Below are 15,636 nucleotides of genomic sequence, written 5' to 3'. Positions count from 1 at the left end.
TAATATTTTGATTACTTCTTGAGTGTCAAAACACTCTATTAACCAATTTTTAATATAACTTCCCATTGAAATGAAAGCTGAAGTTTATGCCTAATTTCTATAATATCTTTCATCAAAACTTCTTGGTACAGAATAAAGAGATTAAAAAGTGTGAGCAAAAATCAGTGATATTCGGTAGAATGAAAGATACTGCTGTATGTCAGTGACTCCCAAAGGGAGGGAGGCAGTGGGCATTTGGCAATGTTTGGGCACAACTTTTGATTGTCATAACTTTGGCGGGGGATTGCTAATGGCATTAAGTGGACAGAGACAGAGATGCTGCTAAATATTCTGCAGTGCTCAGGACAGCCCCCTGACAACAAAACAAAGAATATCTAGTCCAAAGTGTCAAAAGTGCAAAGATTGCACAGCCCCGCCCTAAGCTGATAATTGGGAATTATGCATAAACACAAAATAGTGTTAATATCCAATGTGTTTAGTTTCCTAAAAGACATGACCCCCCCAAAAATAAGAGGGTCACTACTTTTTTATCATTCACGTAGATTGATACAAATAAACTAGTGACTTTCGCAAAACTGAGAGTGATGCTTTTACATCTTGCAACCATTGTGTATAGCTCAGAGAATAAGGTTTCTACAGTTATTTAAAAAGATCTGGTAAGGAGATCCCATGGCATCTTGAACAGTGCGTTGTACTGACTTATGGAACACTAAATCATTTTCTCATGTCCAGGTTAAACTACCCTGTAGCAATTTCATTTATTTCTAACTATACTCTTGGAAAGGAATCTTTAAGAATTTTGGCTAGAAAGATGCTTGTACTGTGATGAGGACAGGTTCAACCAAGGGCTCCTGTGGCATGATAAGTTATTACTTATCAACCTCACTCTGTTCAAGTTCTGGCCTCAAGTTTCGCCAGCTCTGAAAATCATCCTTGTGTCTGCTCTGGGCTTGCTAATATATTGGAGTAATGACTTTTCATACTAAGCACACACACACACACACACACCACATTTGTGGGTGATTGGTAAAATATTAATTTAAAATGACATTAAAGGAGTAGACTAAAGAGGCATATGTAATGTGTTATCTTGGATTAGATCCTGGATGGAAAAGAGGATGTTAGTCTAAAAACAAAATAAACTGAAGCAAATGAAAAACCTGACGAAATTCAAATAGTCTGAAGTTTAGTTAAGAGGAATGTACCAATGATACATTCTTAGTTTTGACAGATACACTATGGTTATGTGACATGTTTACATTAGGGGAAACTGGTGGAGGGTACATGGGAACTCTGTGCATGATCTTTATGTCTTTTCTGTGAATCTAAAATTTTTCCAAAATAAAGATTTTATTTCCTTAAAAAATTAAATTGAAGAGGAGAATAAAATGAATGACTTGTTAAGGGTTTTTCATTTTGAAAGCAAATTAAAAAAAAAACACTTGTGAATTAGAAGCACTAAAATAATTTGTTGCAATTGTGTAATTGAAATACAATTATGTATAACTGTTGTACAATTGTGTTTTTAAACTCTCTTGTTCCATTGAAATCCTAATCCTCTTGTTTTAATTTTACATCAAAGCGAGTATGTGGACCAAACACTGCAAATCAGAGATTTGTTGTCCAGAAATAGCTTATACTTTTTCCTATAATAAATTGCTGTATCTTAAAATTTTTCTAACATTTTAAATATTAAATATTTTGCATAAACATCCAGATTCTCAGCTTTTGAAAAATTAGAACTGGAAAACTTGGCCCACATTCAAAAATATCTGAACATTTTGAGTAGAGGTTTCCTCCTTTATCCTGGGCATATGCTTGCCAGATGGCCTCATACCCCCATTTTTTTATTTCCCACTCCCAGCCCAATTACCAGGTGGGTCAACTGTGCTTTTGAGCAAGTGACATCTGATTATGCAATTTATTTTCCAGCCCTCAATATTAAATAAATATGGGGTTTTCATGTCTTATTAATCTAAATTTTGAGATATTTAATTTAGCTAATTTACCTGTCACCCTATCAGGATATAGAAACTCTGTTCTGGAGTTCCACTTATGAAACATTTTTAACCTGTTTATAAGACTAAAAATGTTTGTTTCACCCAGCTGTTTTCTGTGGCAGATAAATGATAGATACAGTTTCCTTTTCCATCCAATGTTTAGATAATTTGGAACCACTTTTTTTTGTTCTGTTTTGCGCTGAGTGATAGTTTTGTACCAAGACCTTTCTACTTCCTAAATAGTAGAAATTTTTTTCAGAACATTGTCTTAGATTTACATAATGATGCTATCCTTGAGTAGTATAAACTCAAAAGTGATCTTGGTGGTTGACAATCTTAGAACTTGTATTTTGTTCCTTGAAATCATGAATGATAATTTTAAAATATATTTTGTATAGAGAAATAGACTCTTTTATATCAATGTTTTTCATATCCTAGAATTCACTAACCCAGTTCTCAGATGTAGTCTCCCAGTCTTTTTTACTTTTCTATAGTTCCCTTTATAAAGATCTTGGATGCCACGTTAGAGGCATATGCCGGTCATTGTTAGTCAGGAAAGAACTTCTAATGAAACCCCATTATTTAGAGAAATGGTTGTCTGTTATGTGGCCTTCATATCATCCGGGACATGTTAAACCTATTGCTAGAAATTAAAAAAAAAAATGGAGAGAAGATAATACATCTACCTAAAACCAAACTGTTTTTAGATACTTAAAAAATTGCTAAGCAGCAACACCATGATGTAAAATCTAATCACAATGGTTTCAAATAATTCATGCAAGCGTATTTAAAGAATTCAAAGAAAAATATTCATAATTTGGTTGTTGGATACACTTGAACAATATACATTTTTTTTAAATTTCATATAACCATTTTCTGACATGTGTTGTCCCTCTTTCCCATGCCCTAAATTATATTGTACTGATGGCCTCTAATTTTTTGAGGACTAGTGTTTTATGAGTTGACTCCTCAGATTAAAGCAAATCATACACACACACACACACATACATGTACCTGCAAATACATATACACACATATACACATGCATACATATACATACATGTGCATACACACAATCACGTGCACGTGCACACACACACACACACAGAGGCCTACCTTGGAGATATTGTGGGTTTGGTTCCAGACCACCAAAAATAAAGCAAATATCACAATGAAGTGAGTCAAATGAGTGCTTTGGTTTCTCAGTGCATATAAAAGTTATGTTTCTACTGTACTGTAGTCTAGTTAAGTATATGATAGTATTATGTATAGAAAAAAAACTTTATTGCTAAAAAAAATGCTGTCCATCATGTGAGCTTTCAGGAAGTTGTAGTCATTTTGCTGGTGGAGGGTCTTTGATGTTGATGGCTGCGGGCTGATACAGGGGGTGGTTGATGAAGGCTGAGGTGGCTGTGGCAATTTCTTATTAAAAAAAAAAAAAGAAAGCAACAGTGAATTTTGCCACATCAACTCACTCTTTTTTGCTACATTTCTCTGTAACATGAGATGCTGTTTGATAGAATTTTACCCACAATAGAACTTTATACGTTGAAGTCAGTTCTCTCAGACCCTGCCCTGTGACCAAAGAAATTGATGTAATATTCTAAATCCTTTGTTGTCATTTCAACAATCTTTATAGAGTCTTCACCAGGAGTAGATTCCATCTCAAAAAAACACTTCTTTGGCTCATTTTACGAACCAGCTTCTCATTCGTTAAAGTTTTATCATGAGATTGCAGCAAGTCAAAAGCAATTCAAATATAATAATAATGAAACAGTTTGAAATATTATGAGAATTCCCAAAATGTGGCACAGAGACATGAAATGAGCAAATGCTATTGGAAAAAATGACACTGACAGACTTGCTAGATGCAGGGTTGCCCTGAAGCCTCATTTGTAAAAAGTGTAATATCTGCAAAGCACAACAAAAGGACGGATGGCTGTCCTTTTAGGAATGTCTGGACTTTCCTCGTAGCCTTTTTCATTATATAATCTTGTAATGTGCTGTTTCACGTCTGTCTTTCTCCCCAGAATGTGAGGTGTATGAAGGCAGGGCTGGTCCACAGCTGTGTGTTCACTAATTCTCATACTTTTGAGTGCATCTGTTTTGTTTTGTTTTGTTTTGTTTTAATAATTAGTGAATGACTGAGTAAATAACTAAGTGACTAAATATGCTATGCCCTTGCATTTAAAACTAAATAGAATTATATTTAAAAAAAAATAAGTATATAGGGTAAAAAAAGGACATGACTTGACTTTTTCATTTTTATCCCCCATCCTCTAGTGTTTAGTTTTTTAAATCCACGCCTCATATGACATCTGGACCTATCAACTTAATTACAGACACAGTTAAGTCAAGTGCCCTTCAATAGTTTTGAAAACAACAACAACAATACCACCTAAAATCCAACAACTTCCTTGACCTATCCTGTATGGCTTTCCTTGAAGAGCTGTTTATTTACCTCTCGAGTTCTACCTAAAGAATCTCCTCAGCTCCAAACAATCTTAGATGTTTCTGGGATTTAATTTTCTTATATACAATATGCTAGCTAGTGCATCTGCTTAGAAGACCTTCCTGGTTTCTACTCGGAGTCCATGTGTCCTAACTTTTCAACATTCAACTTTGACATCATCTCAAGTTTGACTTCTCTAATTTCCTAAGCTGCGAAAATGTGCAGTTTCTGTGTTCCCATTAACACCTGCTTACCTTTACACTTGAAACTCATTTTTAAAATGACCTATTTGTGTTTTTAAGACTTAAGTCTCTTAAATAAATGATCCCATCTTATTCATTTTTTGCCTTGAACTTTCTAAATCAATGTTTGATGTTGAATAAATATCTCCTTGAAAAATTACAAAAACCTATCATCATTTATCATTCGACCTTTCAACGAGGAGGAAAAATTATCTAGAATTTCAAGTGATTTCCAAATTATCTTGAGATGTTTCTTTGTGAATTACCTCTTTTTCTCACGTTTTAATTAGAGCATTTAAATTGTAAACTTTGGTCTTTTTTATTATCTTTAGGTGTATTTCACTTTAATTATTTTTGAATAAAAAACTTTACTGAGCATTTATTATGTTTTATACACTAAGTCAATCTTTTTTTGTCCCTAGGAGTTACAAGATATAATATAAAGGAATGCAGTATTTAAATAATTAAAATAGAGTAAGAATGCTCTAATACAAGTAAGGCTTTGGAAAAATGAATTTTAGCTAGCAGGTTAAGAGCTAAAAAAGAATATTCCAGATGAAGGAAACCACATATGAAAAGCTATGTAAGTAGGTTAGAGCATGATGCATTTTGAAATTACAAATTGACTCCTAATGTTTCCTGCCTTGTTTGATGTACATCAGATAGTCTTATCCCTGATTTTAAATTCTGGGAAGTACAAAGCCTTCTAAAAGATGTCAGTGATTTTTTGGGGCCAGTAGGTAGAAACTTAACGTCTATTAGTTAATTCTGTCTTTAAATTCCTGCTTTCTGATTTTCTGGATTATGTCAGTTTTACATAAATTCGAGTGGACACTGACCTAGTTTCCTCTAAAGAAACAAAAAACCAGTTTTTAAATGTACAAGTGACAACCTGCTCAGTGAATCTTCTAGATAATTTGGGAAAGGCTGCAGTCAGTCTATAAAAGGTAGAGCAACAATTTGAAGCCAAATAGTACATACTCTTACCTATTAAACCCTTTGTCAAAGCAGTTGCTTAAATTTCCCTTCCATCTTCTTTACTATCGACCCTCTTTTTCTTTCTTTTTTTTCTTCATTCCACCAACTCTTCCCTCATGAATGATCTTAAAAACACTATGGTTTTGGGGCACCTGGGTGGCTCAGTGGGTTAAGCCACTGCCTTCGGCTCAGGTCATGATCTCAGGGTCCTGGGATCGAGTCCTGCATCGGGCTCTCTGCTCAGCAGAGAGCCTGCTTCCTCCTCTCTCTCTCTGCCTGCCTCTCTGCCTACTTGTGATCTCTCTCTGTCAAAAAAAAAAAAAAAAAAAAAAACCCAAAAAAAAAAACCACTATGGTGTCTAGATATATTAGGCATAATAATTAATCTCAATCTAGTCTACCGCCTAACTGATCTGTTTCTTATTGGCAACCTTAGATTAAGTTGGATTTTCTTTTATTTTTCTCAAAAAGCAAACTGAATCATAAATTCATACAGTCATTTCTATTACTGATTCAATGCCATATGTCCTCTCATCCTAATACAAATAGGGTGACTCAGTGAGACAAAGAGCAGGAAGAAGCAGGATTGTATAAAAACTTGACCTTCATGACTAGGTTAAATTATGAACAAGAACTAGAAAAAGAAAAATAAAGTATCTCCGTACTTTATTTTTTACTTGAAACACAAGTCCATTATATTTCTCACTTTTAAAAGGAATTGCATGTGCTGGGTTTTGATCAGATTTATCTGATCCTGTACAGTCTGCCTTTTGCTGATTTTTATTCTGTCCCTTTCATGGCATCTCCTCTGTTTTCCAGTTTTCTGCTTTGGGTTCATTTCATTATTATTCCACATTTATATGCTTCCTTTCAGTGAAGACATGGATTAGACTTGCCATTCTTATGCAGATAATGCTCAGATATATTGGAAGATTAGTCCTAATTGTTACTCTACTTCTGACACTTTATCAGCTTCTCATGAAGACATAGGGACTGGGATGTCTAATGAAGTATTATTAAATGGAACTACTTATTGATAGTTCCACACACAGATTTAAATAGGTTTTATCTTTCACCTTCAGATGTGGGGAGGGAGGTGGGAATGTTAAGGAGGCAAGAGGGAGGTGTTTCATGACCCAAAGTCCACAATCTGAGAATTAAAATTGATTCAGAGAGTAGTTTCTATAGCTGTTTATCTGAAGCTTAACAATAGGTTTTTGATGTTTAGGTAAATCAGCATGTTTTTCTAGGTAGATATATATGTATTAAACAAAGTAAAATTAAAAACAAAATAAATTCTGGTGTATTAAAAGGTGTATTAAAAGTAAAATTAAAAACAAAATAAATTCTGGTGTATTTTGCAGGTCACTACTTAAATTCCACATGTTTGTTAGATTGTTACAAATTAAACGTCCATGTAGGAATTCCCTTCATAATAAAAACATCTCTGTACCTGATTTTCTAAACTATTAGGAATTTCCTTTCCCAGAAAGAAAGTGCAAGAGAAAGATAAAATGGAACTGAACAGAATCCTTCTAAACATATGTCAGATATTGTGCAGAAAGACTAAAATTCTGACACTCAACCCAGAAATCTGTACTTATTTAGTGGAGTTCTATTTTCTATGTGAAAACTCCACAATTCCTCCTGCCCATTAAGAGAACAAATGCTATTCTGGTGGTGTTCCTCTCACTTGTCTTATTTCTCTTTGTCCACTGTGATAATAGATTTCTACCATGTTTCATCCATTTTGTTACAGCAAATCTTTTATTATGTCAGTTGAAAATTAATTCCCAAGCTCATTTCATTTTCTGGGCATTTTCCCCTCCCTAGATTATTAATTCCTTCATTGAAAGTATTTTATTTTAATGTAAAACGTATTTTTCACAACTTTGCAAGTATTTGAAGTTAATATAGCTCAAACTAGAACTCCTATAACTTCTATCTTAGAAACTAATTTCCTGAGCCACTTTATTTTCTCAATTTTTCATCAGTGCATTGTTTTATATTTTACATTTGCCAGCATGGGATGATATTTTTTTTTCTCTCAAATGTCCCTAAAAATATTTCATTTCAACCATCTCTAATAATAGTCACATGCTAATTAAAAAAAAAAAAGATAATGTCTTATGAAGTGCTACTGGGGAAATGGGCAGCTTGTTATTTTGTAGCTTGATCTGATCAGAATGAATTTGTTCTTTATAAGGTTTCCTCTACAAGAGCCATGGGAGAAAGTCTCCTAAATTACCGAAGGAGGAAAACAAAACTTAGAAAGAAAACAAGTATTTTTCTATGTCACTTCCTAAGAATAGCTTTTCCTGATCTGTTATCTACTTCCATAGGATTTCTTGATCTATTACCCCCATAGTATTTTATAAATCCAACTTACTTATGGGTGATTTTTACTTGTCATTTATGAGTGGTTTTTTTTTCTTTATTTTCAAAAAGACAACTTCTTAGTCTAACACACATTTACAAAGATTCTTTGTCACCATGTAGGGATCATTACTTGCTACTCCATGTAAGAACTATGAAAAAGAACTTGGATATCTGTTCCAGTAGTAAACATCCCTGCATTATGAGAGCCACTGTACCAAGAGTTAACAGAGGTGAAAAACAAGGTCTTGTCCACAGAAGATTATAAGTGTGTATACATCTTGTAAAACAAAGCTTGCCATAGAATTGCCAAGTAGTGTCTCACTCAAAGAAGCAGTATGTCTTATCAGGAAGCTAATTCAATTAACTTCAAAGCAATCACTGAATTGCTGCAAATTTGTTATTGCTGTGAAGTTCTTAAAATGTTTATAACTGTACTTTCTATCAGATCACTACCACTTGACCACCTTTATACATCTGTTGTTCAAATAAATGTTCTGTGAAGACTACAATCTATTACAGAACCCTGAGTGGAGGAATTAGGAATACTTCTTACAAAAAGAAGTGACACATCAGCTTGGCTTTGTTTAAATGAATATAATTTCTGCAGGGGGATATAAGAAGTAATAACATTTTTGACTGGGAAAACATCATAGAAATAAGTGGAAATGATAAAGGGTGTAATACATTCAAAGAAGAATAAGATTTTTTTTTTTTTCTGGCAGAAGTTGAATGTTTACCGTATAAAATGTACTAGAAAAGAAATCTAGGTCCTCACAGTTTGGAATTTATTATAGAGGAATCAGAGATCAAGCTTTTTAATGAAGTAAAATAGTCAAGTCTGTCTTTTAGAAAGATAAATATAATAGCACAAAGATGGATAGGACACGGAGAAATATCAGTAGAAGGAAGGAGTTAAGCAGCTATTTCTAGTTCAAGAAAAGATGGTGATGAAGTACTGGGTACTGTGAAGAGAAGAAAAGAAGGAAAATGGAATGTTTCAGATGAGATATCCACAGGTCTTGAGGAGTGTTTATGTCTGTATCGGAGGGAAGTGGATGGATGAATTAAGAGAAGTTTATTTAAAAGCTCCATTAAAACATTTTATAGAATGTCTAGCAAGCAGAGAAACATTTACTCTAGAAATAGGAGATAAAAAAAATGGTAATATACATTTGAAAGCTATCAGCACAGAAATGATTGTTGTAGTGGAAGTAGTGAATTAGATTAACTATTCAGAGAGAACACTGAACAAAGAAAAATAGTCCATGTAATCAATTTATAATTCTGCTATCTAAGGGTCAAATGCAAAGGAAAAAAAATAGAACAAGAACACAGGGTATGGAGCATAATGATTTAAACCAATTAGGTAAAAATCAAGGGAGTTCAGGACTGTGTAAGGGAAGGCAAGATAACTTCAAATAAAGCCTATCGATGCTTTCCATTACTGCTAAGAGATCAAGTATGTGGAAAAAATGAAGAGATATTAGATTTAGCAATTAGGAGTTCATTTCTGGCACTGAGAAAGTAATTCAATACCCAAATGAGAGAAGTCAGCTGTAATACATTCAAAAGTGAATGGGAGGGGCTCCTGGGTGGTTCAGTCATTAAGCTATCTGCCTTTAGTTCAGGTCATGATCCCAGGGTTCTGTGATTGAGTCCCACATCAGGCTCCTTGCTCAGCAGGGGGCCTGCTTCTCCCTCTGCCTGCTGCTCCCTCTGCTGTGTGTGTTTTCTCTCTCTCTCTCTGATAGATAGATAGATAAATAAATAATTCAAAAAAATAAAATACTATCTGGATTGCTTAACCCATGGCTTTGTTTCTTACTCTGTGGATTTTTGTTAACACAGTATTACATAACTAGACCTCTCTCTAATTAAGGTAAGTTATAATGCCTCACGCTGTTATTCATAATTAATTTTCAATTAATGTTGAAAATACTGAATTTGTGAACTTTAGGGTATAAAAAAGACCCTCACTTTGATAAGGGGCATAATGCCCTAGTATACATTTCACTGTGGTTATAATTGTACAATCTTGAATTCAAAGTCTGCTTACAAAATACTTTATTGCTAAAATTTTGCATGCCGGATAGACTCCTTTTAAAAATGCAATTTCTCTTTTAGTGAAGACGTGTGGCTCTAATCTTCAAGGACCAAGTGGCACCTTTACGTCTCCCAACTTCCCATTCCAGTATGACAGCAATGCACAGTGCGTCTGGGTCATCACAGCAGTGAATACAAATAAGGTAAGGGAAAACCAGCTGTGGTAGAAAAGCATAATCATAAAGACAAAGGCAAAGAGATCATGAGGAAAATGTAGTAAAAGCAGTTCATAACTGAAGTTTGACTTCTGCAGCATTTTCTACTTATTCTCTAAACATAAACCTATATGAGAATTTTGGAAAAAATAAATTTTAAACAATACAGTTCTGCTCCCAGTTATTAATATAAATAACAACACATTCAAATCATAAATTAATGTTTTCTGAGATATATTTTTGAAGGTTATAAGTACATATTTCTTTTTCTGGTTTTGACTTTTTTTAAAGAAGCCATGAAACATGCCTTTTCACTTCATATTTTTTCTTCTTGACCTATTATTCAGATGCATCATGTTTTAGTATATAGCTTACTTTTGTTTCATTGTTTCTCTATTACCATAGGTCATACAGCTATTCCTTATTATAAGAAGTTGGTTTTAATGTGGTCTGTACTAATGGAGGATCCACATTGTGGATATTTTAAAAGGTTAGATTATCTTTCTGTTTCACTAGAAATGAGGAATACATCTAAACATGCATATCCCACAATACTTTGAATAAAATTATTATGCTGCATGATTGTTAGAACAGCTGAAAACTTCGCAAGTTTTCTTGTCTTCTCTCTCTCCTTCTTCTCCTTGTAAGAAGGACCTAACCAGGCAGAATCAAAATTCCTCTCAGATTGTATGATATCTTTCCTAGGTTAAATTAAGGCAAGTTTCATAGTAGAGCACATAAAACTGGTTTAGATTGTAGTTCAAATACTGATTTAGAATTTACTGTCACCTTTGATCAAGTTATTTAACCTCCCTGTAATTCTGTTTCTCTATCTATAAAAATGTGGATACTAAGAATATGCATTTCATAGTGAGCTGTGAGAAATAAATGAGGTAATAAGTGCAGAGGGCTAGATATAGTAAGGACTTAAAACACATTAACTCATTGTTATTAGATAAAGTATGTTCTACCTGCCAGAATGTTTTAGGTTTTATGTTCATAAAACCTAATCTCGATGACAGCAGTATGGTTTCAAAAATCAATTCAGGGGTCAGTGACACTTACCTCATAGAAAAGTCCTGATTTATGAATCAGAAGAATTAGATCAGAAACTTATGCTGTCCCAAAACATCTGAGTAAACTTGGGAAAAATCACTGTATCTAAACTTTCAACTACATAAAGGAAATAATTTTACTCACCCAACTTGTGTCGTCTGTTCAATTCACCAAACATTTATTTGTCATGTATCCTCTCTGTGCAAATTATGGGTTGTTGAGAACATTTTTTTAAAAAATCATGAAGTACTTAAAAAACCAAGTTACATTTATTGAACACTTAGCAATATGCCAGATACTATTGATAGCCCTTTTTATTAATTATTTAATCCTCATAAGGCTCCTGCTGTGAAATAGGTACTTTTACTGTCTACACTTAACACAGAGGCTGAATAACTTGTTTAAGACCACATAGCCAGCAAAGGTCAGAGCTGTGTTACTCACAATGATAAATCTCACAGGAAGGTATATGTATCTTATACCAAGATAAACAGGAAGTAAATTCATTATAGTATGGAACAAACACATTGTATCAGTCTTACATTGAGATAGAAAAATTTTTGTGTCATGATAATTACCTATAATTGTCATCAAAGTGTGGTAATTATCTTCTGTTCTATAAGATGTCGGCTTTGCTAAGTTTAATTCATTCTCACTTACTGAGACACCTGAGGTTTCACAGAGGTCGTCGCATTTCTCCTTGTTTATCTTACCCAATCTGCCAAACTTTTATCTCTTCTTTTTCTCCTTAAAAAAAATCCAATTTTCTAAGGAAGACATAATTACTTTCACTTCTTTGCTATTTTTATCAAGTAGCTGACTGAGGACATTAATTTTTGATCTGATGGTTTACCTCTATTTTAAGATATCCTTAAAGAAATTGGCTTTCAAGCATTTTTACCTGTGACCCATTGATAGAATTATACTTTTACACTGTGGTCCAGCTGACTAACATACACACACACAGTGCCACAAAATAACATTTTCCCTTAATATGTGAATACACTTCTCTGGTTTTTATTCTAATCTATTATGATCTATTTGTTTTTAAAATCTTGGTCATGCCTCAATAAATGGATTTTATGATGCATGTTATAATGGGTTTTAACATAGTTTGAAAAATTGTGTTTTGCTTCTACAGATTCCTAGATCAGAACTCTTTTGAGGGGGCACCTGGGTGGCTCAGTTGCTTGTGTCTGCCTTCTGCTCAGGTCATGATCTTGGGGTTCTGGGATCAGTCCTGTGTAGGGCTCCCTGCTCAATGGGGAGCCTGCTTCTCCCTCCCCTCCGCCACTTCCCCTGTTTGGGATCCCCTTCTCTCTCTCAAGTAAATAAATAAAATCTTAAAAAAAACAAACAAACCTCATTTTGGAAGTCAGTTGCTGGCATGAACCATTGGCACACAAGCTTTCCTAGTTGGTGTAAACGTCAATGAACCAAGATGCTTAACTTCAATATCTATAATTTTCTTCATATACCATTGTTTAAAGTTTTCTTCATGTTTGATGATTTTTTAAAAAGATTTTATTTATTTATTTAACAGACAGAGATCACAAGTAGGCAGAGAGGCAGGCAGAGAGAGAGAGAGGAAGAGAAGCAGGCTTCCCGCTGAGCTGAGAGCCCGACGTAGGGCTTGATCCCAGGGCCCTGGGATGATGACCTGAGCCGAAGGCAGAGGTTTTAACCCACTGAGCCATCCAGGTGCACCTGTTTGATGATTTGTATTTTTAAAAGATTTTATTTATTTATTTTTGAGAGTGAGCAAGAGAGAGAGAGAGAGAGAATGAGCACAAGTGGCAGAGGGAGAGGGTAGAGGCAAGCTTTTTGCTTAGCAGGGAGCCTGATGTGGTACTCCATCCTAGGACCCTGGGATCATGACTAGAGCCAAAGGCAGACACTTAACTGACTGAGCCACATAGGTGCCCTATGTTTGATATATTTGATACTTTTAAAAGCAATCATGGTGTTCTAAATGTCCAAAACATGTATATGAATCATGGCAAAAATTTTGAGATTTGAAGTTGGATGAAACGGAATGGAACTGTTTTCAAATCTGGTTTATCCCTTTCACTAATAATACAGCTGTAGACAGTCAGGGTTTTTGAATCCTCTAAAATAGTTTCTCTTTTTCATCTATTAGAGGTAATTATATCAAACCATAAAGTTGTTTTACTGACTAGTTAAGAAAATATGAATTATCTCAAAGTAGAATAATTTTAAAAGACATCTATCCTTGGCAAATAATTCCATCTCATTAAGAAAGACTGATGATTTGCATACTTGTGCCCCTGAAGAAAATAATACACTGTATGTTAAAAAAAAGAAAAGAAATATGCTTGTCTTTAATTGTTAGATTTAAGTTATGTATTGATGCAGAATAAAATGTCCCTCTGTACTGTTGTCTTCCATCTTTGATTTTTCAATTAATTAATTTATAGGTGATATACCATTAAATTAGTCATTTTTACTGCTCAGTTTACACACATCACCATTAAGCTTACTAAAATAAAGTATAATGACTGAGCATTACAGTCTTAAAGTAATATATGTTTTCAGGGTCACTTCATATTCCTTCCCCAAGCTTCTATAAGGGAATTTTTCCTTTAATTTTAGAATTTCAATGATGAACATAATTGAGGGCTTCCTCAGAACAGTAAGTTAAAATATTAGAACAAACACTTTAAACTAGCCTGGTCATTGAATTAATTGTTCTTCTTGCATTACGATATGCATTTGACATTAGCTCCATATGTGAAGTCAGTACTTTTCTGCCTTGAATTTTTCCTTAATTTTTATAAGGATGATCTCCCTTGATTTAATTGGTCTAGTGCATTTGTCTTCAATCTGATGTATGTGTGTTCTGGGGTACACAAACGATTCCCAGGGTGTACTTGGGGGAAGAGGTGGGGACAGAACACCATTTTCATGTATTCTGCTTTCTAATACTGTCCTGCTTGAAGACCCTCTTCTGTTTGTTCTCTTTTATCACTTTCCTTTTCATGATTATCTTTCATAGTTTCAAAAGTGTGTCATGTATTATCTTCCCAGCTGAAAGCTTTATATTACAAGCTGATGTTTTACATTATTTGAGTGTAAATAAAATTCCAGAGATAGACTAGAAAATTCTACATGCACACAGTTTCTGAGGGGAGAGTCTTTTAGAACAAAACAAAAAATATATCCACTAGGAAATATTTGAAGGAACTATTACCTTATTTCTTCTAAACACCAAACTTAAAGAAAGTCCCACCTCTTTATCTCTTTATGAATGCATGCATTTATTATGTATCTGTCATCTGTCTACCCACTTATCTTTGAATTTGTCTGTGACTCTGTCTATCCTAGAACTAGAATTTACAGTACATAGAATTATAGAGTAGTCTGACTTTTTGAACACACAGAATTTCCAATTTGTCTGATTAATTTTACAGTTTCTGCACTTAAAATATGCAGTCAATGTTTTCTAAAAACAAAATGGACTAATGTAAGATTTTAAGGAAACTATATTTAGAATATTTGTAAAATTATGATATAGAACTTGCATCCTTTGCAGCTACTCACACTTAGAAAAAAAATGTCTATTTAAAACTGTAGGAGAAAGTAGTTATCAAAATGCTTTGACCTATGTCTGCAAAATTGTTTCAGGGCTGTCTAGACCAGTCTTGTCCACTAAAAATACGTGATTCATATATAGAATTTAAAATTTTCTAATAGCTACATTTTTTAAAAGATGAAATTAATTTTAATGCTGTAACTTATTTAACCACAATGTTATAATTTCATGTAATCAGAATAAAATCATTAATAAAATGATGTACTGTATATATAAATTTTTTCATTTTAAATCTTTGAAATCCAAAATGTATTTAATACTTAAGGGACATCTCAGTTGAGATGAGCCATATTTCTAGTTCTCGATAGCCACACATTGCTGGTGGCTAACATCATACAAGGAAAATATCGAACATCACCACAGAGAATTTGACCCTCTGCTTTAGGGAGTATGCATGGTGATGATGGTAAGTGGTTGGTCTTAAGGAGAATAAATATCCCATTGCAAGGAAATTGCCTCAAGTGAAGTTTTGGTAGGGGATTCAAGGGAAAAGAAGAAGGGATGCTTCCACTGGCAACCTGGGATTTTAGCTTTTCCTTACTTCTATAACTACCCCATATCTTTATTTAGTAATTTTTTTTTCATTTTTCCTTAAGTCAGCCAAAAGAGTTTTCTGTCACTTGTCACTAAGGAACCTTGAGGCAGGTGGTTAATGATA

The 15,636-nt window shown here is 33.9% G+C and overlaps 1 protein-coding gene across 1 annotated transcript in view; it reads left to right on the top strand.

Annotated features, from left to right (window-relative positions):
• Positions 1-15,636, top strand: part of LOC132014588 (CUB and sushi domain-containing protein 3-like) — an 809,760-nt gene that overhangs the window by 612,292 nt on the left and 181,832 nt on the right. The window contains exon 9 of the mRNA XM_059395524.1: positions 10,176-10,297. Within this exon, the coding sequence (XP_059251507.1) occupies positions 10,176-10,297 (122 nt within the window). The remainder of the gene's footprint in view (positions 1-10,175; positions 10,298-15,636) is intronic.

This window comes from Mustela nigripes, chromosome 3 (assembly GCF_022355385.1).
Source record: "Mustela nigripes isolate SB6536 chromosome 3, MUSNIG.SB6536, whole genome shotgun sequence".
In the NCBI taxonomy this organism is placed as follows: Eukaryota; Metazoa; Chordata; class Mammalia; order Carnivora; family Mustelidae; genus Mustela; species Mustela nigripes.
The sequence above is the reverse complement of the archived record's forward strand: the minus strand, read 5'-3'. Positions and strand labels throughout refer to the sequence as shown.